This window comes from Gobio gobio, assembly GCF_949357685.1.
Source record: "Gobio gobio genome assembly, chromosome: 3".
Lineage (NCBI taxonomy): Eukaryota > Metazoa > Chordata > Actinopteri > Cypriniformes > Gobionidae > Gobio > Gobio gobio.
The window spans coordinates 40946143-40973387 of NC_137099.1; the positions used below are offsets into that span (position 1 = coordinate 40946143).

A 27245-nucleotide genomic window follows, 5' to 3' on the forward strand; every position below is an offset into this window, starting at 1 on the left:
ATAGGATCACATGTCACATGACCAAGCAAAAGGACTCTGCCAGAACATAAATCATTAATGTACTTAAATGTAACTGGTTACGGATACGGATGAAGTTACATGTGCATTTGTCATTCTCCAGTGAAATTAGCATTTCCTTTCTCAGGCGATAAAATAAAGTAGAAACAAACCTCAGTTTAAGATGGTAACAATTAGACTAGTTATTATGGTCTCATTTTCATAACGGCCAGTTCACAAGAAACCAAGTCTAATTTAAAACAGCAAAATTTTAAATTGCCTGCTTTAAGTAAAATTGAATTCAGTATGTAGCTTTGAGTAAAAAAATAAATAAAAAAAGTTTCAAACTATAAGATTTAGTTTTAAATACAGTTTGCTTGGGCTGTGATTATTTTATACCTCAATGATAGTTACCTTTCACATGTTGCTGAACAAATGCGGTGACAATATGTAACAAATTCTGCAAAAATCTTTAATAAAGTCAAACGAAGTCAATTGCACACAGTGGACAGGGGAATTGGTCATAATATACAAAATGTAATAATAATTAAAAAAAAAGTTCAGTCTACACAACTTTTAAAGCTCATTTTAAAAATTTAGACACTACACAAATTGTTCCTCATTTGTCTTAAAATGGCAGTAGAAATAATATGAAACAGGGAAAGAAACCAAGCTATCAGACAAGAAGCAGTGCTAAAAAAAAAAAGCTGTTACATTTACAAAACAGCACATGACCTCAATATGTATTAAATTATACACATTTCTGTACATGTCTTGAACATTTTAAATGCTAAAAAAAATGCATTCACATTGTTTTGCAAACAACTCAGCTCAAGTTTTCCTGATAGTTTAATCGTCATCATCATCCTCATCCTCCTCGTCCTCTTCTTCCTCATCCTCCTCCTCTTCATCATCCTCATCATCATCATCCACCACCTTCTTTCCTGCAGGCCGGCCAGGTCCACCCTTCTTGCCGCCATCTGCTTTTGCTCCTTTGGCGCGATATGCAGCAACGTCCTGGTACGCAAATACTTGTTAACACGAGCAAAAGGCCAAATCAAAAGGCTATCAAAAGTACCGGAACTGGGCCAACCATTACCTTTTCATACTTCTCCTTGAGTTTCATGGCTTTCTGCTCATATGGAGACTTTTCCTTTGGTGAAAGCTTGGACCACATTTCCCCAAGTTTCTTTGCAATGTCACCAATAGAGATGCCAGGGTTGTCGCCCTTCACCTTTGGGCGATGGTCGGAGCAGAAGACAAAGAAAGCCGATCTGATAGAGAGAGAGGTTATACTTAAAATAAATATTCAAATAAAAAAAAAAACTCAGTGGTCTATTTGTGCAAGACTTACGGTGGTCTCTTGGGCGCATTTGGGTCCTTCTTCTTTTTGCCTCCTTTTGCACCTTTAGGAGGCACATACGTTTTCATCTCCCGGTCATAGCGGACCTTGTCGGTTTTGGCCATTTCCTCAAATTTGCCCTTCTCCTTGGAGGACATGGTCTGAAAAACATGAGACTATGATTAGGTTCTGCCAGGCGCAGTGTGTGGCTCTTTATCCTCCCGCCCTACATTTCCCTCAGTCACTTGAGTAACAGATGCATCGTGTAATTCTGCCCCACCCCCTCCCTAACAACCACCACCCCCCGGAAAAACATTGCAGCCCTTCTGTTCAACTCAACTTACCTTCCATCTTTCCGAGCACTTCTTGGAGAACTCTGAAAAGTTCACCGAAGTTCCTGGATTTTTCTTTTTATGTTCCTCGCGGCAGGTTTGCACAAAGAAAGCGTAAGAGGACGTCTTTCCTCTGGGCTTATTAGGATCCTTACCCATGGCTGTAATATGCTAAAAGTGACAAAAAGACAACTTGTTTAAATAAATAAAAAAAAGACACATAGAAAACAGCAGCATGTATTTAGTCTAACCCCGTGTTTTATTACTTTGTGCGCTAGTAAAGCGACGGAGAAAGGATCGCTCACTAAATGCTAGTTAATCCGATCAAGTTCCTGCTTCGTTTCCACCAGATCACTCAGCTAGAACAATAAGCGTCCCTCCATTTTGTTTTCCCGCCTAAACTGCAGGGAATATGCACTAAAATGTATGTTGAAGGCAAACGGTTTCACACTCTATTCGTTGGAAGTAACTAAACCTACTAAATGTGTAGGGCACACTACTTTAGAGCACTTTTAGCCGCTTCAGTCTCCGTACACGAGCCTCCATAACGACCTCAAACTCCAAGCCAGTCATGGCTGCTTAAGCTCTTACAAGATCACCAAGCTGGCGAAATCTTTTACATTTAACGTTACGTGTTCACAAAACCCAAGCTACAACGGAGATTAGAAGAACAACATTTCTTTTTAAATAAACAACACTTTATTTGGTTTAAACTGTAGCAATAGTACAAAAAAAAGTATTGAAAGTTTCATACAAAATTCTAACCGAACCGTGTAACGTTATCTTTCTGAAACATGCTCGATAAAACATGCTCTGTTTAAAAGATTTATCTGATACGTTAAGATATGCAGCTTACCTCTAATCAGCCTCGACTGCTCGATCCGTAACGTTACTCTTGTTGTAAACTGTTTGTCGCTGTGCTACAGGGCGCACAAACTTGATTAAATGCCCATAGACTCCACCCTCAGAGCTCTCGTCTGATTGGTTGGGACGCGTTCAAATTTGAACCAGCAACGTTCTAGACGCGGTATTGAATTATTATTGGCTGTCTATGGCCGCAGTCAAGTTTCTTCGTGAAAATTAGATCCAGATGACGACGCCACTGATCTCGTCAGCTATTGGTTGAACTGGGGATTTAAAATAATGAGCGGTAAGGCTTTGAATCAAGGAAATGCGCTTCAGTTTCATTATCCTATTCAAATGACTTTATATAACAAATATGAATACGTTGCACATTCTGACTGAGTGAAATTGTTTGAGGGGTGATCACTATAACAGAATCACGGTTTAAAGTGTAATTTGGCATAAACAACGTCTCGCCATTTGGACAAAAGTTGAGTTTAAAGGAGGCACACCTTGTGTTTCTGCTCCTCACACCTCAGTTAAAACCATAGTAACATTTTTCATCTACTTTTTGTCTGTTAAATGATGATTATGGTCTCCTCTGTAAGTAACCTACATATTTTAGCGTGTTACTATGATTTATTTTTCCAACCTAAAGTCTTAAACGTATGTCCATGTCACCACCACAAATACATATTTTTTTTACTAAGTTTGTGCAAGTACTATTGTAGCAGTGTAGTTTTACACATTTGGTGACGTGATTGTTGCGTTCGTAAACATGACCACGTGATACTTTAACCTTTTGTGAGGGAAAGGGCGTTTGTTTGTTGTTAAGAGTACCATTGAATGGTATAAAGTATTAAAGTAATGCAACAGAAGATTGCGTAGTTCACTAAAATACTTAAAACTGATAGTAACAAGCAATCATTTCCTTCTCATTCTTAATAGGCTATATAAACATAAATATGTAAGAATATCTGCAAGAATCACTGTGGTAGCGTAATAAACAGCACAGCAATTACAAATTATTAATTGCTATGTTCTCACCAATCTGTAATTTGTGCCAGTGTCATTTAACACATTATACATACATATACATATATATCTATATATATAATGTATCTCTAAAATCTAATCTGAATTGTTGGTCTGGGCAGTTCAAGCCAGTTCTGCCAAGATCCATTGTGGAAAACACTCTCAGCTGTTCAGACAACTGAAAGGCCAAGGGGGGGGTGGACAACTGGAACTCTGCGGAAATGTATATGAAGGTATTTATGGTATTTATAGAAAGGAAACCTTTTATATGAAAGAAAGTGTGTATTTATACAAACTTTCATAGGATCACTAAAATCTGATATGCACAAACATCAAATATATTTTCACAAAATTAGGTATTTCATATGTAACTGTGATGGATAACTAAATGAGGTCATTAGCATGAATTAGCATGACACTCACCTGTATTTGAGCCTGTAAGAACATCTCACATTCACCTGAATCAAATCTCTCTACATTTTGCCATTGGATTTCAATAGGTCTATAGGACAATAGAGGTGTAAAACAGTTCTGGGGAATTAGCCAAATGGCTGTCTAAGCACCCTATAAGCACAGTTTGTCTGAACACAAAAGGCATGACCGGGGAGCTGATTCAAGTCTGAAATGTGGTCAAATAAGAGGACTGACTGGTAAACCAACATACAGCTAGGCATGTGAAATGTCTTACTTTTCATTATATCACGACTTTTCTGGTTTTGACAATTGAAGAAAAATATTGTTTGTGAATAGGAGTGCGTTAAGTCTTGATGTATTGCATCCCAAATGTAATTTAGAAACTAGAGCAATAACTTGTCTTTCAGTGTTCCACTGTTGTCAGACTTAGGCCTACCATGTCTTTGTGAACTCATGCAAATTTAACTTAGAAAATGTTTCATCCTTTAGACATATGCAGTTCATAGAAAAATAGACAGGTGAAACACTGTCCCCTTTTTCTTTTTTTTCTTTTTTTTTGTAACCCTTCCGTTCAGATTTCTGCATGAAACACATCCTGTGGCGTGGTGCTATTACTCCAAGATCTGGCAAGAGCAGACATGCTGATACAAACCAAAACTATCATCTTATTGCACTACTATAATTTGTTTAGGATGACTGTACAGCAACTCCGTAGCAATGCCTCTTTGCAGGATATATATATATATATATATATATATATATATATATATATATATATATATATATATATATATATATATATATATATATATATATATATATATATATATATATATATATATATATATATATATATATATATATACACATATATATATATATACACATATATATATATATATATATATATATATATATATATATATATATATATATATATATATATATATATATATATATACAATACATATATATACACACTGTATATACAGCATAAATTAGTGCACCCCTTCTGAAACGTTCATTTTCAGTAATTACTCTTTACTATGTTCTTTAGCGATATACTGTTCCAGGAAGTCTGCTTGATCAATTACCAAAGAAGCAGGTCAAAATTATTCAGGTAAATAAGATTTTCTTATCAAAGTGATAAAATGTGTTGTGTAAATAAAACGAAGTGAAGTGACGTGTGGCCAAATAACAAAATAATTGTTTCATGGTGTAAGTTTAAGGCAATTTTTGATCAACAGGTATGTTAAACCAAAACATTTAAAGAGAAGTAATTTATTGACAAGTGAAAGTGTTTTATAGCCCGTTGAATCATTCTCAGACTTGCTGACAACAATGGGAGAGAACTGTCAGGAGACTATTTCTTAGCACAAAAGAGGACAGTTGTACAAGAGGATTACCAAATCATTGTTTTAAGTATGGAAAATAACAGATATTCAAAAACAATGGACTTGTGTCAAGGCCCGTGCGAAAAAATCAGGCCTTCATTTTAAGCTTTCACTTAGTGATGAATGATATTTTTGCTAGACAAAGAGCAGGAGAAATAGCAAGCGAGTCTCTCAGAGCAAGCAAAAGCTATGAAAAGAGTGACTGTTTATCTCACAGTGTAAGATGCAGCCTGCAGAAGACACATGCATGGTTGTTGTCCACAATGGAACTATACTGTAGCCAATGCAAAATAAAGTCAATATACAGACTTCTGGGAATCCATATTCTGGTCTCATGAGACCAAGTAAATAATTTTGAATCTAACAGCATCCAAAATGTTCTGGTGTTTCTAGAGGAGGAGTACAGTGAGAAGTGCCTGGTTCCTACAGTGAAGTTCTGGTAGTAAAGCTCTTCTATAGGGATGTATGAGTGCTGAAGGTGTGAGGGAGTTGTGATTTATCAATGCTGTCATGAATTCACACACCACTGTGTAATGTAATACAAAAACTTGAAACAGAAGATGCTACCCTCTCCTTATTCCCTGCATTGTTGGGCAATTTTTCAACATGCCAATGACGATATGCATTCTTCATCATCCTGCACTTGCTAAACTTATAGCCTATGTAAATATGTTTCTAAGGGGGCGTCTACTTGAAAATAAAGCTCATTCTGACGCTGATGGGATCTAACCTTAAATAGTTAATGCTACTTAATTATTGTAGAAATGTATATATGCAAAATCGATACATCACAATAATATGCACATACTGGAAGAATGTGGTTCATGTGACGTTTTGATTTCCCCCCATGTTCTGTCTTAAACATCTTAAGAACTAGCCACAGTGCTTTTCAGATGTGACATTGAGATACAGTAGCCTATTGCAGGCTATACTAACACACAACACATCCATTAAGAAATTCTTGCATGGAATTTCAAAGGAGATCTTCGTCCCAAAGAAGGAGCCTGTAACAATTAGTTGACGATTAAAAGAAAATGTCCAGTCCCATTATACGACAGTTATCTAATCGTTACATTATTACATCGAACAAAAAAGCAACTGTAGGCCTATACAAGTAGCCTACCACGCTGAAGAAAAAAGCCCTGCTAGTATTAATAGATAGGCCAGTTCAAAATAGCTACAAAGACGCCTCTGTCCAGTGACCGCCGCTGACCGGATTCGGTGTGCCTGTATTAATAAATGTAACTTGGCGCCCTCTTGCGACATTACTTAAGCTTACAATGGCGATCGAGTGGTGAGCTCATGAATGTTAATAATGCAAAGCTGACCTTGCTTCGTAACCTTCCAATAATAAATGCTGGGGTAGGCCTACTGATTATTAATTAGCCTAGGTAGTCTTCACGTTGCCAAAGGGCGTTGCGTTTGCACTTTCAAATGGCTCAACCTCATAATATTAAATTAATTTCAATTCAATTCACATGTTTTTGTATAGCGCTTTTCACAATACATGTCGTTTCAAAGCAGCTTCACAGAGAAAAGGCATGCGTCTACATTACAATTTAAAGTGATTTGTCCACGTTGTGCATTTCAGAAATGCACATAGCCTATACAAAGCACATTAGCTAACAATGTAATATATATGTAATAATTAAATCACAGAAATAAGTAAAATACGAATACATGTTGTTAATGAATAGGGTAGATTGAAATTAAGATATTAATATATATATTAAGAAACAATCTTTCACATCAAGACCTTCCATGCTCAAACCAGATCTCTGCTGCGCTCTAGCGGCCAGATCGTGTAGTTACCGTGGACAGCACTGCAGCCAACAACTCAATCACTACACCTCATTAGACGTCCAGAGAGGTGGAGCTGGACGTGACTTTGCAGTGAGTACCACTTGGAAACAGACGACGTCGCACTCGTTGCCCTCGCAAAAATTGTTCTGTTGTAGGTGTCAATTTGTCACATCTTCACTAATTTTTAATGCTATGGCAGTCTTGATCCTTGAAGACTGTTTTGTTGCATAACAGGCGTTTAGAGGGGATTGCACTGTTTTTGTGTACAATCCAACAGGAAATAAATATAATATAGGCCTATTCTTAGTGTAAAGAACATTTTACATTTTAAAATGTTTCCATTTTCCACTATAAATAACTATTTGTGTAGGCCTAATGGAAAGATGGATGTTGAAGGTTTTTCATGGAACCATATGCCAATAAAGAACCATTAGCCTACTTTTTTAGAGCTTTTGGAACAAAATATTGCCCGAAGGTCTAAGCCTATAGCCTATGTTACTACCACAATTGCTAATGGTAAATATCACAAAAATGGGGTGGGGTAACATATAAATAGGCTATTAGAAATAATAATTTACATGTTTTCTAATTTACAAACGAGCTTTTTTTTCCCCCAGCGTAGGCCTAAGCCCTATTTTTAAGTTTTAAGAAGAATCCTTTATATTGCTGTTAGTCACTAAGTAGGCCGAGATGTATTAGGCCTTTACTTGGTGCTTAGACAAAACCCAATTGACTTGTACTATAACACGCATAGACCACACGGTGGCGCCGTTAACCTATGCTTTCTATGTCATCACCAGCTATAGGTAAAAAGACTCGCAGTTTATTATACACATTTATCAGTGGTTTAGAAATATTTATGCGGCCTGGTATTCATACAATATGATCTGTTACTATAGCCTATAGCTACTGTTGTTTTTTTTTTGTTTTTTTGTTTTGTTTTTGTGTGTGTGTGTGTGTGTGTGTGTGTGTGTGTGTGTGTGTGTGTGTGTGTGTGTGTGTGTGTGTGTGTGTGTGTGTGTGTGTGTGTGTGTGTGTGTGTGTGTGTGTGTGTGTGTGTGTGTGTGTGTGTGTGTGTGTGTGTGTGTGTGTGTGCTTTTTTTTCTACAGACATGGTTACACGATGCACATTGTTTTCAGCTATACTTTTAGATAGCCTGACCATAGCTGAGCTGCTTTCTACAGCAAATGAAAAAGCATAGGCTATGGAATCCATTCAGTTTCCTTCACTATTGGGAGTGTCAGAGTAGGCTAATAATTTTCTGCAGAATAGAAGACTATTTTTGGTGGGAGAATGTGCTAGCCCTACATCATGTGCATGATTTTTTTTAGTACAACCTTATTTGATCGTTGTTGAAACTGGACAGACAATTGACGATGCGTTCACTGCTAGTAGGCCTAATTGTGAACAGTGACAGTTTCAGTAGTGGCTATTTGACGGCTCTAATCACACCAGGTTTGCTCTAATCGCTCTGAGATCAGTGTCTAAACAGTAATCATTTTTAAAGCTCCCGCTGAATCACAGAGGCTGAAACGGCGCTTCTGACCTTTGTGCAGTAATGCCGTTGATGTTTTTGATGTTTTTTACTCTTCTTATTAATTGGCTGCTAGCCTGACATAGCATTTTCATTTCGTTATTAATATTCAACATTTTATTAATTTAGTGCCACAATTTAGTAGGCTACAGGTTTCTTAAAGCAATATTTATTCGACTTCATAGCATTATTATGATCGAATGGTTGGGGATATATTTTATTTTCCAAAAAGCATCAAACCCCAATCAGATTGTAAATACAGACCGAACGAATCATCAAAGTATAGCAAGGAGAATCACCTGCAGGGCAACCGCAAAATTACACTTAGTTCCTTCATGTATGCAGTGACTTTTATTTTTGTCATAGGCCTATATATGAATTCAGGTTAATTGGGACACTTTTTCCCAGTCATCTCAAAGGCAAAAATGTCCCAATCAACCTGAATTCACCCGCCCTACTTTATTCAAGAGTGTTTTAATATTAATTAATGCTTGTACAATATGTGCTTTTATTTAATCAATGATTTTAAATGATATCAAATAGCCTGCTACACTTTATTTAAAGGTGTCCTTGTTACAGTGTAATTATACATTTAAGTAGCTACTGAGGAATTAATTTACTACGTGTAACTATAGGGCTATAGGTTATAGGTTTGTTGCAGGGTTAATGGCATGTACTTATGCATAATTTATAATTATTAGCCTAGAAAGTAACTACATGTAACATGGACATTCTAAACAAAGTGTTTCCAAACAGCCTAATGTATAAAAGAAAATAGGCCTAATAAAAACATAGTAAAGGCTAATAATTCAATCTGAGCAGAAGACTTGTTGATTCAAACAGTGCTAAGCATGCTTCCTTGCCATTGGTCATAGGGCTTCAGTGATCCTGCAGTCTTGCACCTCGACCTACAAATATGAGAAAATGAAACAACGCAAATTACATTCAGATGAATGGAGCAGTGGCTATAACCGTTCTGCACAAAACAATTTGTATAGGAAGAAAATAGTTGAATATTTAAGAAAATTGGTTTAGCCCAAAACTTTGCCATCCAGGTAAATTGCAAGCTTATAACATGACGCAAAACGCTGTGTAAAACGCTATACAAATAAAAATGACTTTACATTTCAGCATGTTATAAATAATGCATGCACTATTCGCGCTAAAGCACATAGGGAACTCCTAAGTTACAAATTTAGGCCATGTTACCACGCACGTTGAGGATGCTCCAAAGGCCAAAATCCATCGGGAATCGCAGCATAGGTAGCCTATAGCCTATACACGAATTCGCGTTGCCATCATTCACAACACAATTTAGGATTATCGAATTCATTTTAAAGGCATTTCATCTAACAATAAGATTCCAATAAACATTGACCCCGCGTAAGAATTTTTTTTTTTTTTTTGCAGTATCCTAAAATTGTGCCAGCAACATGACCACTATCACATGGAATCAAGGTGTTACGTTTTCCTTTGACCATGATCAAAACCATTCTGCGGCAAGCAATGAAAGCAGTGGGGTGTGGTGTATCACAGTGGCCTGGCCACCCATGAGAAGTCCTAATACCCTCAGACCTGTGGACTTGTGTGCCCAATAAACATGGGGCCACTGCAGTCCCAAATCAATCTGCCACCCACTTCCTAAATCAATAAGTGTATTGAGTGGGATAAGCAATGAAAAACGGCAAACAATTTAGTTGCACTTAATAGTGGGTGTCAATTATTTTTTTTATTGTGTTTTTCAGTATTATTCCAGCTCATTCAGCCACGACGTAACAAATGGTAAGAAATATTCAAATGTGCAGTATTGTTTATGTTTTGACTTCTATAATAGGGTCTAAATGTTAGGATCAAAAAAGCTATGACTGAAAACATTTCAATGTCAGTATTCAAGCCTTGACCTTCAATCAAAGTTTTTTCTGTGTTTAAAGTGTTTTCCTCTCTAATTTAAAGATTTACAGATTTTTTTGTAAATAATAATAATAATAATAACAATGACTCAGGGCATTTAAACATGCATGAGTAAATTGTCTGTTTGGAAGACAAATAGTGTCCGGTGCCCGGTTCTTTTATATGGACAAATAACGGTCATATTATGTTTATTTTAATGGTTAGAAAGAATCGCGCGCTGTTTCCCAAAGCACCATCAAGAATACCCGAAAGTGATCTGGAGCAAGAGTGCTAAGTTTATCGTAAGGAGACCTATACAATCATTTGCAGGACAAACTCAAAATTACACCTAATATTAGAATCAGAATTATATTTATTGCCAAGTATACAGGAATTTGTCTTGGTGACGGACCAACTGTACATAACAACAATAACACAAAATAAAAATAAAACAAAGTGAATAAAGAAACATATAACACAATAAATAAATTGCGTACAATATTACAAAAACAGACATGTTATAGACATGTTTACGCAGTTGTAGTTGTAGTATGTAGTTGCAGTCCAGTATGTGACTTTAAAATTGTAGTTTTACCAATTATTACAGTAATGTTATATACATGCCAAAAGGAGATGAAAAAAAGAGAATAAACAGGTAATAAATGGAACAAAATAAATACATTAAAATACACTGATTAAAGAAGTGGCATGATTGTTGTAGACAGCAGTAGCCTATACATTAATTTCAGAGGAACTGAACATGTTTAATGGGGAATGATTTGAGCTTTGCCTGCTGATGAAAATATGGATTTGACGAATGTCAAAAGCGCAGCTAACCGATATACAGCAAGGTGAATGTACTCGATATCCTTATCATTGCCCCAAGTTTGCTCCTAGATCCGCCAAAGTATTTGTGAAAATGAAACATTGCAAACGGAGCAGTATTTGTGTTAAAGAAATAGATCGTTCTAGGGGGGCTTTGGGGGAAACAGTTAGGCTACATTAACCATTTCCCGGCCATGAAAATAGCAAATATTTTTAACATAATGGGGAAAAAATGTATAAGCCCTAATGAAGTTACTTAAAGAAAGAACGTCATAACCACACATTTTAATTTTATATTATAGATTTCTTAAAGGAAATGTATCTTTTAGTTATAGCATTCTCGACGTAAATCTCGAAGGTTTAATTTAGAACTCGCTTTTATGAAAGAAAAAGTTGGAGTTTTGTCTTTTAAAAAGCTTCTGGCTTTTTTTCATAATAAACTAGCCTACATTCAAAAAAGGGATATCGTAGCCTATGGTTGCGATGTGTTCATTAGACTTAGTAATAGAGAGGCCTTTGCTTTTTAGGCCGCTGTCTTTTCAGTATATCCATTAATCATCCAACGGATTCATATATGTCATCTAGACATCTTATGTTTGTTCCATAGAAAGACTGTGATAGAAACCGGGAAACGCTTTGAATGTGAAGGGGAACACAAACTGAAAATGGATTTCCAATGTGATTCATGCATGCTTGAGAGTCTTTGCGATGTAAAATTGAGGGCAGCCTTTGTAAAGTGGAATGCCTGATGAGACGTGAGAGAGAAAAAATAAATGTGATAGTAAATGTAAAGAGAGAGAAGGGCAGCTCAGAGCTGGAGAGCAGATAGCTGTCATCGCTGTGGTTTAACACAGTCAGCCACAGACTGCTCCAGAAACTCTCCATTACTGCCCATGATGGATGGGAGAGGAACCTATCCCCGGATATACTGGCCTGAGGGGCCCCTGAGTGACAGGAGAACCTGGGGTTGCCATGGTATCACAGTTGCCATGGTTACACCCTGATCTGCTCTTCATTAATGATACACGAGTTTGCTGTCCTTCCTTCGAAGCCACTCTTCCCAAAACTCGTAGGTAGCACGTTTTAGTTGGACACCGGCACCATACTCTCAACTCTTCAATATATAACCACAAGCAGTGACTGAACGTTTGTATTTTACCACATGCCACATGAGGTTATTTTTACAGTCTGTTGTTGCATATGCAAGGTCTGAGGAGTGCAAAGTAACAGATGTTTTCATGATTGGAAAACTGACCGGCCATATTGAAGATAAATAAAGAGAAATGGTTCACCAGTGATGATGCTAGAATGCTAGTTTTAGCAATTGGCCCATCTCCTTGTGTGAATTTATTCATGAATGAATTGTCAGACTCTGCAATGACTGAATACGTGATTTTTTTTTTTAAATTTCAAATCCGTTCATTTCATTACACTCTAAAAAAAAGGCTCGTAATCATAGGGGAACCTTTTTTAGTGCTATATATAGCACCAATTTTGGTGCTTCAGTGGTTCTTCAGCGGTTCTTCAGAGGTGCTATATAGCACCTTAGTCAAAGAACCGGTGAAGAACCTCTGAAGAACCGCTGAAGAACCTCTGAAGAACCGCTGAAGAACCACTGAAGCACCAAAATTGGTGCTATATAGCACTAAAAAAGGTTCCCCTATGATTACGAGCCAAGAACCATTTTTGGTGCAATATAGAACCTTTTTTTTTTTTTTAGAGTGTAGTCTACATGACGAATATAGGCCTATCAATTTCAATTATAGCCTACCAAAAGACTAAATGCCGCTGTTCCGATGATTTGTGCTATCTCCCATTAAAACAGATAGGTAGCACAAATCGATAGCAAAAAATGCTGAGGCATTTTAACGTCCCCTATAGGCCTACCCGAAACCTACCAGTCCATACCTACCCCTCACCTTAACATATAGCTCCCCTTAAAACAATGCAAATTATATTGTTGGTTCCACAATCTGATGTAGGCTAGGCCTAGCATGTCTCGACCGCCAGTCAGTTACACAACCTTAATTGTGTGCTCCATTTTGCACATTGCACATAGGAATTAATATAGGGCACACAACACGCAGTTAATTGGTTTGATTTGTTCATTTTAAAAGTCCAAAAGCATATTGCTACATTTGCGTGGATTAATGGGATTTCTTTGAAAATCGCTTCGCTAGGCTATTTCCTCCTTCGTTAGTTCGAACCATGAGAATATCAGAGGGAGATTAGGATATCTTTATAGACTATCAGCAGCATCGCGGGCCCCCTGGGCAATAATGTAGGTGTTTTCTGATGGCGTCTTGAATGTTTCTCTTTGTGCTCGACGGTAGATTTTGTTCTCTAAATGCAGGTCTATGATTTGCGATACTGAAAATAGACGTTTAAGACGTTTTTTTGTAACCAAAAACAATATTTGTCAAGGGTAATTTTAAAATAAAAACTGGTAAAACTGGTACAGTATAGGCTATTTGCCGGATACCGCATGGTTTTACACCATATTATTATTATTATTATTATTTTTATTATTAGCCTATAAAAATACAGTTAACATTTTACATGCATGCTTATATCAACAGGCCACAGGTTTAGTGAATGTTTGGTTTTAACAACAAACGTACAAAATTGGCAAGACAAGTTCAAGGTCATATAAATTCAGACCGTTATTTTGTAAAATCTTCGCCCTATCTAGGCCTACATTAAGTAATATATAATAACAATCAAAAATCAAATTAACATTGTAATAAAAGACTGTTTGAATGAATAGAAATTGCAACAGTTTGTGCAATTAGCTACTGAAATAAGGTGATGTACAAAATTTCAACATGCGAGCTCGATATTAAGCGAGGAGAGTTTATTCCAGCTATTGGCCAATGGCTCGAATAGACCTGTATTCAGTTTGTTTAATTGGTCAGTTTAAAAGGTTGACACTGTGAATAATTTGTGTCTGTGATGAACGAAGTCTGTTTATTATTCACTGAAGATGTATTGCACTACCACTCCTATGGGTTCCATTTAAATAAATGGGATAAAGAAAGCGCGAATTTGGTGAGGGTCAGGCAATGTCAATCCTGGACGTTTAGCTGAAAAAACATTACTATTAGGCTTAATAGATGGTAATACGAGGCCTACCGTTAATGATTTGATCGCCAACAGTGCATTAGAAGATGAACATATAGGACATTTTCACAGTTGGAGTGTTATGAAATTCACAACCACGATGTCCACGTGCTGTAAATGAATCTTCAACAGTAACATTTGCCATGTTACAATGCATATTAATATATGGATAATAAATACATCTCCACATTAACTGCGTACAGCCTAAGTGCATTTTAGGCTATTTATTAGATTTACTCTTATCGTTGTGTAGCCTATCACTGAACAATATAATGTAAATTGTTTCCCTTTGACACATAAGCATTATTTAGATTTTAAAGGCCGTAGCCTACATACTTTCTCGAAGTACCCGCATTCATTTGCATATTTTAGGCGTGCTCAATTTTAACTTATTGTAAAAGAGGCACGTAATTGATTATTTACGTAGCCTAATAAACGTCGCCTGTTTAGATCTATCCAAAGCGCATTTCCGTATTTTGCCGTTATCATGTCGGTTTCTGAAAATGTAGCCTTTTTCATGCGATTTTCCCCCCATCTGGATTTATGCTCTCGTTTAAAGGTTTTAAATGTTTATCACCGACAAAACAGAGCAGTCGCCTCATGCTCGCTGGGATAAATGGAGTGTTAGAGGACTCGCTTGAAATGACACGCATGCCCTGACCACTTGGGAGGTCTTCCTCTCCTCTCACAGGCTCAATAGGCTACGTGACGCTTTTTATGCAGTACTATACGCTTTTTCTGAATTGTCTCTGAAGGAGTAGTTGATGCCAGCTGTTTAGCACGTTTTATTTTATTTTTTTAGCTGATTTGAACATTTTATTTGGTAGGATATTACATTTAGTAGGCCTGATACTTTATATTTAAATGAAAGGCTATTTTATGGACTTAAATTAAGTTTAAACATTGAGGAACATGCAAAAGTGAAATATGCGTTTTATGCCCATTTTAAAATGCCATATATAGCTTATATTTTGATGTGCACTATTTAATATGTTTATTTTTTTTAATGTGTGTAGCTAGATGTTTAAATGTATTTTTGCTCTCTGAGAGTTGCCACTCTAAATTTTGTTGTACCGTGTACAATGATGATAAAAACATCGTACTCCAGATTTTTGTTGAGTAAGAAGTTCTTTAAAACGATATTGTAGGCTAATTGAACTGTCAAAAACATTTTGCATTACATTTTTATATTATGCTACAAACATAGGCCGAATTTGTTTTAATGCACTGCTATTCAAATATAAAACATATTAAATGCAATATGCCACGAGTGTAGCCTACAAATCGAGTAACGGCACATATTTTTGTAATTACAAAATAAAAAAAATACATAAAAAAACCTTATCAGTGTTTAAGGGCGATTCTTGAAGACTCATTTACTGGTAGGCTTTCTGTCCCTCGCCAAGTTTTTTTTAAAGGGCAAAAAATTCGTTAATGTTTATAAGCGATTTTTCAACTCAATTTGTGCCCCACAGTAGCCTACAAAACCAGACACGAAACAGAAACGAGAAAAATAGCATAGCAACCATAACAATTTATTCAAATGGTTGATTTTCTATAAGCCTGTAGCCTACTGACCTAAAAAGTAGCTATATGCTCTTGATAAGAGACATTTCAAGGATAAACAATAAAGTTCTTAGTCTTTAAGTAGTTTTGTGCCAGTTGTTACTAAACCAACAAATCACTTTACACATTCAAGGTAAATCCAGATTACCGTAGTAACCATCAGTGATCCTGCCACTAGCTCGTCACGCAGATGTATAGCCATCTCTTCTCGTCAAGCATACCCTGATGGAGCGAAGCGTCTTTATTCCTTCAAAGCTCCGCTCATTCTTTCCGCGTTACCGATGTTTGAGGCGTCGGGGCGCAAGAGTGCCTGAAGAACTTTTGGAGGACGGTTTGGAAGAAGAGGGAGTTGTTTCTGTGAGAAACTCAATCTCGCATACAGTAGCGGCCTCCATCTGGGAACTGTCACAACTGACAGCACCACGGGCACTGGCCTGATCTTCCGCGTATGCAACATTCAACAGCGCAGTCTCTCAGAATGGCACATTGTCTGGTTGTTTAATTTTGGGGGGAAACGGCTGACAATTTATAACCTGATACAGTGGCGCCAACATTTGGGAAGTTTAGCAGATCGATATTGCTGTCCTATCAATAAACTCACGGAAAACTTTTTGGGTCAGCGAGAATCCACTCAACCAATGAAAGTGACTTTTTTGGCTAGTAGCCTAATTACGGATTTATGTATAAATTTACTTTAATATTATAGGTTTAGCCTACATGTGAAAAAAGTAAGAACAAATTATGACGTGTCAATTTTTTTAATTAATTCAAGAACAAAAGAGAAACTCGTAACTTCAGTTTTCGTATAAGCTATATTTTATTTCAAACACACTACTTTGAACATACGGTTACTCATTTTATCCTAATTCCCTCTTATTGAACATAAAAGTATAAAAGTGAAATAAAAAAATAGTGTTTAATCATCTAATTCAGTCGATATCAGACTTGATTCTTTTCCCTGTTAACCTTGCCGCTCAAAATGGCTGCAAATGACGGCGAAAAGCAAGCAAAATTGTAATTAACTTAGAATGTTATCTATCTATTGAGAATGTGGGACAAAATAATTTACATTTAAATTACGATACATCTAATAACATTGAAATGATCCAGTCTAATCTTCCATGGATTATAATATTATAGGCCTATAGCATAGGCTACACTCTATAGGAAAACTGGTTCCACGAAGAACCTTTTAAATGCATCGAACCTTGGCGTTGCACAAAAGGTTCTTTATAGTGAAAAAAAGTTTCTTGGATTATTAAAATATATTTTAGGCTATACTAAGAAAAGAAAATGGTTATTTTAAGAACTTTTATTTTAAGTGTGTGCATAGGCTAGGCTACTGTTCGGAAAACAATGCAAGAGCTTTACTCATATCACGAATGTAAGAACATGTAAGACAGCAAAATATATAGGCATAGGCTACGTATTGAATTTCATTTTAAATGAGCTATAAAGACCTCGACATGTAATTTTTTAAAAGCACAACCTGCCTACTAAATGCTGTATGTGAGTTCGTGGCAATTCTAAACCATTGACTATTTTTTCGAAAGAGATTGTCTTTACCATAAGTTATTTGAACGGGTTTAATGCAAGGCTTTTTGTTGAGGTAGAGGCCTCGTACGTGATTACGTTTGCCATATAGGCGCAGGATGGCTCCGTTCTGACGTCAACATGTCTACTAGCCACTGCCGCAGACAGAAAAAATGGAGGAGGGCCTTATGAGCTAATGGTTTACAGATGTCTGTAATACCAAGAAAAAGATGCTGTTTGGTCCATGCTTTAAAATATAATACGACATTTTTCGAGAACTTTAATAGTTTTGGACAATTTCACATAAGAGACCTAATCGATGTGTTATTAGGCTGATAAGTGGCTTATGCCACTAGACATAGCCTATAATCTACTGAAAATGTATTTGGGTGTTTTTTGCTGGTCAGGATTGGTAAAATTTAGAATTAAATATAGCCTGTTTATTCATATTGGACATGAGATGAAGGGAAGTGAGAAATAAAAGAGCTCTGTATACCAACGAAATAGCCTATGTTCCAGGATTAGACACTTAGTTTGCTTTAGTGCCAGAGGAAATAAGGGCTCCTGACTATACTTTGGGCCTTCAGGATTCATGGTGTCGAATGTAAGATATGTGTTCTTTTCCATTTGTAGAGCCATTCATGTTACAGCAGCAGCAGGTCACAGTGAGGTCACAGTATTATCTGTATTCTTAATCAAGGGAGTAGGACGGTTAATTTTATCTGAGACGCCATCTTGACACTCTCAACAAATTATCTACAATTATTAGCGCATACAGGACCTGTGGAATCAGGCAATGCAATGTATAGGCCTACGCGGTATTTTAAAGCAATTGGATGGGTCTTAAATTGCCTGTGTGTCTTCCTGTCTAAAGATGTATTCTCTCCCGGAGATGTCAGTTTAATTGTAGGTCTATGCCTTTGCGTAAAGAGAAAAAAAAGAGAAAGACAAAAACTGGACCTGAACTGAAGCATAGCAGGTTAGCCAAAAAAAAAAGAAAAAAAGAAAAAGATAACGTTCAAGAAAAATGTTTGAAAACCCCACGAAAGTCTTTTCTAAGTCTAAATAATTTTTTTAAAAATGTGATCATTTATAATAAATCACTGATGTTGTTACGCCATAATTCCAGCTGATACTAGCTACTTGTTATTGCCATCATAGCCAAAATTCGGTTCCATGAATTGTAGTGCTACCCCCCCCTCCACCCCAGTGGGACGTTTCAGCTGCGCGTTTTTGATCGGCACATTATCAATCAATTGCACATCCGAGCTCTGGCAAAGTCTGTCCCTCCTCCGTATTTTGTTTTTAACGTCATTTTGGCATTTCCACTGGCTCCAGTAAGTCTACTCAATCAGTTATGGAATTAAGTTTCTTGTGCTAAGTCTAAGCGACCATATGCAGTCTCAGTATTCAAATTTGGTTTAATACTGTCAAGGGCTGCCTAACAGCTACATCAATACTTCAGAATTCAGTTTCTATCAATTCTATTTGATTTCCCATAACCAGTTGACTATTATGTTTTTTTTTTGTGTGTGTGTTTTTTTCAAACATAATTTTTATGTTACAGGCATTGAGGCAAATCGTCATTTTGATTAACTAAATTAGCCTATAATTTTTCTTTTTTTTGGCACCTGCTGCAGAAACCGTATCACCTGTCCAACATTGTCCAGTTCATTTATAATGAATTCACTGCAAGATTTAATTTGTACACTGGCAAATGTATTACAAATTTAGGTGAATGAAATACAATTTCTCATTTTAGGATAATAATGATAGCCTACTATATATATATATATATATATATATATATATATATATATATATATATATATATATATATATATATATATATATATATATATATATATATATATATATATATATATTACACGAAACTACAGATTGTGCTGTTACCTGAAGTATAGCCTACCTCGAATTGTAAAAATGAATTACTGTACACTAAGCCGATAGCAACTGCTAGCAAGAACGGTAATTATATGTTACTATATATATATATATATATATATATATATATATATATATATATATATATATATATATATATATATATATATATATATATATATATATATATATATATATATAGGGTAATCTAGAAATTTAAATAAATATATATCTCGCAACGGGATACAGATTGTGCTGTGTGTGGGAATCATTCTGTTTGTGCTCGAGGAGCTGCTGGGTATGCATCGCGTGAGTGCTGTTTGATTTGACTGTCAAGTTAATGTAAGTATAATTGAAAATACGTTCAACAGCCTCTCTAGGCTCTGAAACGTATCATTAATTTACACTGTATGTTCTGTTTACGAACAGCACTTAATTCTGTGAATAATTATTAAGAATGCAATTTACTAAGTGGCACCTTTAAGTTAAATTACATTTCAATACAACAAAAGGTCTAAGATCGTTAAAAACACAGTGGTTTATTGAATTAATTACATTGTTTACATCTCCAATATTATTTAAATTTTGTGTCTCTGGACGGAAGTGCACTGGGTGGACTCAACAGTTGTTTCAGACACCAGCATTGTACGACCACAAAATGACATTATAACACTTCATGACATTTTCAAATAAAACATTTACTATACCATAACATCGACTAATCTTCCTCATTATTAAAGGAGAAAGAGGGAGACAGAGATAGATACTGAAAGTGATAGAGAGGCAGAAAGAGACAGAACTTCACGTACTCCTTAGTGGCAGATATCTGATTCACAATTGGACAAGAAAACAAACAATTATAAACCAATATCAGACAGCAACATACAATTTCTTACCAAGAGAGTATCCTCCTTCTAAAATGGAATGGTTTTTCCTCAAATATCCACTGTCCGTAGCGGGAAATTGCACATAAATATTCCATTAAATAAAGTGAGAGAACAACTAAAATGAGTTCAGAGGGCCTCATTTCGTGTCTTTTGCATTAGTCTCATTGTTTCAGTTCCAATGCCCATACATGCTGCGGCCAACCAGTTCTCCCTTTAGTTTTCTTGTCATTGCTGCTCCCTGAACTTTTCAAAACGTCATTCTGTGAAAAAGGAACACAAAAGAGATTATTTATAAAACTATTGCACATTACCAAACTTCATCAATATACAGGCCACGGCAAAGACAGCAAATGCAGTAATAGGTTTTATGCAACAAAGATACAGGCACAACATGAACAAAATAGGACGTTTTTCCACAGAATAATATTTGAGATTTTATAGTTTCAAAGTTTCCATTATATGTAGGCCTATGTATAATATAACCAATCGCAGTGGTGCTGTTTATGTTTGCGCAATAAATCAGGCCTATAAGTCTGAGGCTACGGTATATTTCAATAAACTGAGCTATATTATGTACATTGCGAAGTTATTTTAGATCTTACCATTTCCTTCTTTCGCCTTTCTTCTTTGGCGTCTGTCTTTTTGAATTCCGCTTTGAAGGCCTCTGCTTCCCCGTTCTGTTCGTCTTTGTCCAGAATGTCCATAAGGTAAGCAATATAACTGGTAGCCAAACGAAGGGTTTTGATTTTGGATAGCTTCGTATCCGCGGGCACGTTGGGAATGCATTCCCTGAGTTCTGCAAAGGCGCTGTTGATGCTCTGAGTCCTGCGCCTCTCCTTTCGGTTTGCCGTGGGTCTACGTTTCACTGGTCGGGGTCCCATTCCAACTGCGCCACCCGGTACTCCTCCGTAGTGCGAGTGGTCGAGCCCGGGAGCTCCTGTTGAGTATTCGGGGCTATACGAAGGTGCCATCGTGTAGTCTGGAGGAGACATCTCCGGATGGCTGATAAGCCACCCATGAAAATAGGGTGGTTCTTCATGACAGCGACTGGCAGCAGCTGCAGCAGCGAAGGAATAGCCGTCATGATGCATCACCGGGTGGTGGGGAAACCCTCCAACTAAACTCATGGCGACAGATTTGTGTACCCTACGGCGAACCACAGACGGAGTACGCTTTGGCTCTTAGATTGTGCGTACTTTGACTTGATGATTTAGACACTGGCGCCCCATAAAAGTATTGATTTGTTGCTTTCTGACAGAATGTAAAATGCAGTCCTACTTATTTGTCCATAACAAAGATATCGCTGAAAATATAGCAGATCATTAACGGATGAACAAAACAGGCTTCGGCTCGAACTGCACTCGAGTTTTTAGGCTACTGAAAAATAATTTACTTACACTTATATTCTCCACTGCAAATATCCATCATGAGAAAGTTCCATTGCTAATGGTTATTAATGTTTTAGCGGAGTTCAGAGCCGTTTGCTGAATTTCACACCCGTTGTGGAATCAATGAGCGTTGGATGGAAAAAGTTCCAATCCCAGTCGATGTTGTGCACGCAATTCGCAGCCTGATTCACTCAGCAGAAGCAGGCGAATTCCGCCGTTTGATCTCCATGTCAGCTACATCTTTAGAGCGGCTTGGGTTCATATATGTCGTCAAAACTGTTCTCAGCCAATAACGTTGAAGAGGAGGAGGGACATGAACTGCATCGTTAGGGTGTTTACGCTCCCAAATTGCACGAACCCTCGCAAAGATATAGTATAGGCCTACTTATAGCCTATATAGGCTATAACATGTAGAAAAAAATAATTAAATTATTGCAAAAACATATCGTGTCATGTTGTGTTTACATTATATGTAGGCTATATGTCTTTTTTGGCTAATGTATTTTTATTTTTATTTTAAATAGGCTATATGTGTGTTCCAAGGTTGATAATTAGCTTACATGTAGGCTATTTTTATTCATTTTAAATATAGTATAGTCCTATTTGTGTGTGTGTGCCACAATACCGTCAGTCCAATTAATTTAAAGCCTTAATGTAGGCTATAGTAGCTAATACAATAGGCGAATCAATTGTTTTTTTTAGATAAGTAGTTATTAACATTGGTATAAGATTTTTAACGAATATGATCCAAAGTTTGTGTGTGTGTGTGTGTGTGTGTGTGTGTTTATTTTTATCAGTGCCTCTTGAAAAAGGAAGGAAAAGCAAAGTGCAGAACAACAGATTTAAACAGACGTTAAAGTTATACATTATTCATTCTCTCATAGCCACCGTGTAGCTGCTATGCATCTGTAGAACTAATAATATGTAATAATAATTTAAATACTTTCTAAACAATATATATATATATATATATATATATATATATATATATATATATATAGGCTATATATATACATAGCCTACACACGTGTTTTTTAAAAATAAAAACGAATTCATATAAACACATGCACAGCGTTTTGAGTAATATTTTACTATCTCCAAATACTCCCAAACTAAATAAATAATCTATCCATATACACATTCACTAAACGAGAAATGTTTTTCGTTTGATAGTTGATTGGATGTAGCTATTTTTCTTTCCGTATTAAGCCTTTAACTTAAGTGTTTTGCATGAAATTGTTTAATGAACCAACTAAAACACATGCAATATACATAAAGCAAGTAACCTATAGAAAAACAAATGATAAAACGCATGAAATAATATTGTTAAAGTATTTAATTGTTTTGACTGCATTTGACATTTCGGACAAAATTATGATAGCCTACGCCATCGTCAGCTTAATGGAATATTTTCTATTATATTTGATAAATCAATAGGCCCATCGACACGGTTTGATTAAATGAAAAAATATTGGTGCCGTTAAAATATAGACATCACCAAGATCAGGCCAATGATTTTGAGTGTAATATATGTTTATGTCGTGTGTTTGTATACGAAACACTTTACAAGAATTATGTTTCCTGGATCTGTTAATCCTCAATTGGCCGTTCATTTTTCACGACATCCATGTTTGAACACATATTTCGAAACGTGGTGTAGAAAAGTGTAGAGTATTTGAACTAAATCCAAAAGGCATGGTAATTCTGAACAGGATTGGTTGTAATACCTCTTGTACCGTACAAGTAGCCTATCAGTGTTGACTGCATGTGAGCCGTTTTAGGAAACCTGGAGCTGACAATTGAGTCGTTGTATTTTGACAGTTCACAGTGTATTCCTCCAGGTGCCAAGTATAACAGCTATGCTAAACAATGTGTGAATATCTATGGGCATAGCTATTCTTGTGTGTGTGTGTGTGTGTGTGTGTGTGTGAGAGAGAGAGAGAGAGAGAGAGAGAGAGAGAGAGAGAGAGAGAGACATAAATAAATAAATAGATGAGGGGAAAGGCAAGAGGAGAATGAAAGAAAAGGGGAGTGGAATAAGTGCGCGCGCGCGCGCGCGCGCGTGTGTGTGTGTGTGTGTGTGTGTGTGAAATTTCACAAATTTCACAAAAGAAGGCTCATGATTTATTCGTGTTTAAGTGTTGTTGTGTGGGGTTCAGGCGTAATTCATCTGTCTGAATGGAAGTTCTCGAGTAATTTAAATAGGCCGAGTCTCCAGTTAATGACATATAATCAGCCTGTAGGTCACTTGGTCAGACTCCTGGTACAGACCCCTCCTCCTCCTTCTGATCTCCTTTCAAACTGAATTTTGTAAAAATAAATAAAGTTATGCAGAACCAAATATTTGAGCATGAGAGAAGTGCTTAATAATCGTAGAATGAATCAGAACGAATATGATCCGAATTTACGTAGACTACACCATCAGCAGGACGAATGCGAAAAAAAACTAAAACTAAACATAAGTAGCCTATAGCAAATAACAATAAAGGCCTGTATGGCTGCAGTTATTTCACTGTATTCAACTGTAACTATATCATATATACAATATAGAATTATGTCACCATGAAGACATTCTTAAAACCGAAATGTCGTAAACCTCCCATTACGCAAGCGTCCTGTCCATATGCAAGAGGCTGCGTTTTTGACGCATATTTATCCAAATTCGAAAAGTATACATTTTATGATTATCTCACTTCTGCCTTCTTTCCTGTTCAGTTCTAAATGCTCATGGTTGTTTTTTTCGTGATTTAAAGTAACCCACTGAACTATGCTTTCCTTTCTATTAGACAGAATGTGAATTTTAAATAGGCCTATATTAAAATTTAAAAAATATTTATTTACATACCTGATCCTTCATTGGGTTGAATGTCCCATCCCCCAGTCAGTCCAGTGACCGGTGGGCTCTTTCTTTCCTCTAGAGGTCTCATTAAGAGAGTCGTGTGCTATTTTCAACATTTCCTCAATCCAGTGACTTTAAATAAAGCCGCTCAGTCACACCGGCGGAAAATCCACCCAAATCACGATACCCAACATCTCTGCCAGACGTTTGTTCTCTTTGTCGTTGTAGTTGTGATAATTGATTGTCTCGGAAAACCGACATGTTTTCCCACCTTGCCTCTCCACTAATATGCCGACAGGTAAGCCGTAACAAGCAACTCAGCTTAATTTATATCAGTATTAAGCCCATCTGATATGTCAACTGATATGGAACAGGCAAACGGCCAGATTTAAGGGACATTTACGAGATTTTAATACAATTCATCTGCACCCATGAATCACAGTCATTATAAACAGGTTATTCCAAACATGAGGTGAACTTATTTGCGGTGGCACTTTTCTTTCTTTCTTTCTTTCTTTCTTTCTTTCTTTCTTTCTTTCTTTCTTTCTTTCTTTCTTTCTTTCTTTCTTTCAAAGAAAGAAAGAAATAATTAAACCACAACATATTTAAAAATTCTCGTTAATATCGAATTATTTAATTTTAAGGATTTTATTTCCTTAATTCCCTTAATAGACCATGACTGAGGATTTCGATATTATTCTCATGTAGGCTATTCCATTGTAATTAAAGAAAATGTAAGTTTCTAATTAATTCTCAGTAGATAGGTTTTTTTTGTACTATGCCTTTTATAAAATGGAGCCTATTTTATGCGAACATGGTATTTATTGAGATATTTTTAATTATTTATTTAACTTAGTCAAATAATCGATAATGATTAATGCAACGTTGAATTTAGCTAAATATATAGCTATATACATATAAATGACACTGGCACTCATTAATAATAGTTTTTACCAGGGTTAAAAGAGAGAAAGATGGGGAAGTTTTCTCTTTAAGAGAAAAACATTAAATGCTCTTTTTTAGCACTTGCAATTATAAAAGTAAAAAAACAAAATAAATAAATAACCCTGTATATTATTTTAAACAAAACTGCTATCAGAAATAATAAGTTTTATTGCTATAGCTATAGCAGCTCAGTTTAAAAGCTTTTTACATTTATACAGGTTTAAGCCATGCATGATCACAGCAATAAATACATAAAAAAACTGTATATAACTTTAATGGAAATTTAAATATAAACTTTAATGAATATGTAAATATAGAATATTTGAAGTTATAGGGAAATTTGATGAGCAGGTAACTCAAATGAAATTAACTTTCTGGTACACACTTGCTGAAGGGTTATTTTAACACACATATAACATGTGGCAGTGTATACATTTTAATATATATCCAAATCACAAATTTTGCGTTCAGTTACATCCATGTGCACCATGGATGCCTAAACTTTTGTCAGCAGCTGTAGCTCCTGTGAATTCTTGCAATCAATTTTCAAACAGTCATCTTTTGAGAACCCTCCTCTCTCTTTCCTGTCACTCTTTTCCTTCTCTCCAACCCATCCATAATTCGTATCTACGCTAATCATCACTCAGAAGCCCATGTCTTATAACACCTGTTCACCCCCTAACACATAATATCTCATCCTCACTTTCAGAGCTAGCCTGAATAATGCACTCTGGAGCTCCCAAAATTCCCAATGAGTCTGAAGATATTTGTGGATAGACTGGTTTTACTGGTTTCCATTGATGGTTGCTGCTCTCTGTCTGATCAGAACCAATGCCACTATCTCCATTCGTCTCCAAGTTATCTTCATTCTTTCCGTATGTTTTTGCAGACTTCCCCACTGACCGCAGAATTTTTTCCCTCCTCCTCTTCATCTTTTCATCACCACCCACTTCTGTTTTCATCCCCCCGTTCTTCTTGATGGTTCAAAGTCTCCTCACCTCTCCTTCACCAACACTCACTTCCTTTCACCACACACACACACACACACACACACACACACACACACACACACACACACACACACACACACACACACACACACACACACACACACACACACACACACACACACACACACACACACACACACACACACACACACACACACACACACACACACACACACACACACACAGAAACGCGGGGTCAGCTCTTCCATTGTTTCTTGCCCCTACTGAGTTACTCTCTGATTACGTAAAGCAAGAACGTGTGAGAAAAGGGCCGATCTGAAAAGAGGGTTAATCTCCATCTGCCTCTTGATCAGGCTGCTGTCCGTTTCGTACCATTGAGGTCAATGTTGAAGCCCTACAGACAGTAATATGAGCAGCACACCTGACACATGTGGGAAAAGCAGGCCTCAGAGCCAAAGCATCAGACAAGCCCCAGCGTAACAGACACGTACAACTCATCCGTTCACACAACAGACTCAAGTTCATATTTGTTCGCCATGCGGCCATTTCCTCCTGATGTCCATTTGCAACCACATTAAGTGTTATCACCAATCAATCTCTACCCAAATAAAATGAGAGTGAAAAATCATTACACTAATGAGGACAGCTTGTTTTCAGTCAAACTCACTTTTCCAATCATCA

The 27245-nt window shown here is 36.5% G+C and overlaps 2 protein-coding genes across 4 annotated transcripts; both read right to left on the reverse strand.

The window, feature by feature from the left end:
- Window positions 1–448: 448 nt before the first annotated feature.
- Window positions 449–16527, reverse strand: hmgb2a (high mobility group box 2a). 3 transcript variants are annotated; one of them, XM_079812189.1, is made up of 6 exons: window positions 16245–16520; window positions 9559–9603; window positions 1684–1842; window positions 1352–1500; window positions 1097–1271; window positions 449–1014 (listed from the first exon to the last, which is right to left on the reverse strand). In XM_079812189.1, exons 2-6 carry the CDS (start codon window positions 9559–9561, stop codon window positions 847–849), a joined length of 654 nt encoding a protein of 217 aa, XP_079668315.1. In that variant the 5' UTR covers window positions 9562–9603; window positions 16245–16520; the 3' UTR covers window positions 449–846. The 3 variants fall into 3 exon arrangements, with proteins under 3 accessions (XP_079668315.1, XP_079668313.1, XP_079668314.1); XM_079812187.1 differs by lacking the exon at window positions 9559–9603 and having other exon boundaries at window positions 16245–16527; XM_079812188.1 differs by lacking the exons at window positions 9559–9603; window positions 16245–16520 and adding an exon at window positions 2528–2800.
- A 3527-nt stretch (window positions 16528–20054) lies between these two features.
- Window positions 20055–22045, reverse strand: hand2 (heart and neural crest derivatives expressed 2). Its single transcript, XM_079812190.1, has 2 exons — window positions 21024–22045; window positions 20055–20681 (listed from the first exon to the last, which is right to left on the reverse strand). The coding sequence occupies exons 1-2, from the start codon at window positions 21546–21548 to the stop codon at window positions 20583–20585; spliced, it is 624 nt and encodes a 207-aa protein (XP_079668316.1). The 5' UTR covers window positions 21549–22045; the 3' UTR covers window positions 20055–20582.
- Between the last annotated feature and the right edge of the window lie 5200 nt (window positions 22046–27245).

Bases quoted from the DNA above. Each gene is read 5' to 3' on its own strand.
- hand2 (XM_079812190.1), bottom strand. From the start codon at position 21,548: ATGAGTTTAGTTGGAGGGTTTCCCCACCACCCGGTGATGCATCATGAC. The intron at 20,682-21,023 runs GTAAGATCTAAA...CCTTTTTCACAG, and splicing joins AAAGGCGAAAGAAGGAAATG to AATGACGTTTTGAAAAGTTC.
- hmgb2a (XM_079812187.1), bottom strand. From the start codon at position 16,298: ATGGCTATACATCTGCGTGACGAGCTAGTGGCAGGATCACTGATGGTT. The intron at 1,843-16,244 runs GTAATCTGGATT...TGTCACTTTTAG, and splicing joins GATCACTGATGGTTACTACG to CATATTACAGCCATGGGTAA. The intron at 1,272-1,351 runs GTAAGTCTTGCA...TCTCTCTATCAG, and splicing joins AATGCGCCCAAGAGACCACC to ATCGGCTTTCTTTGTCTTCT.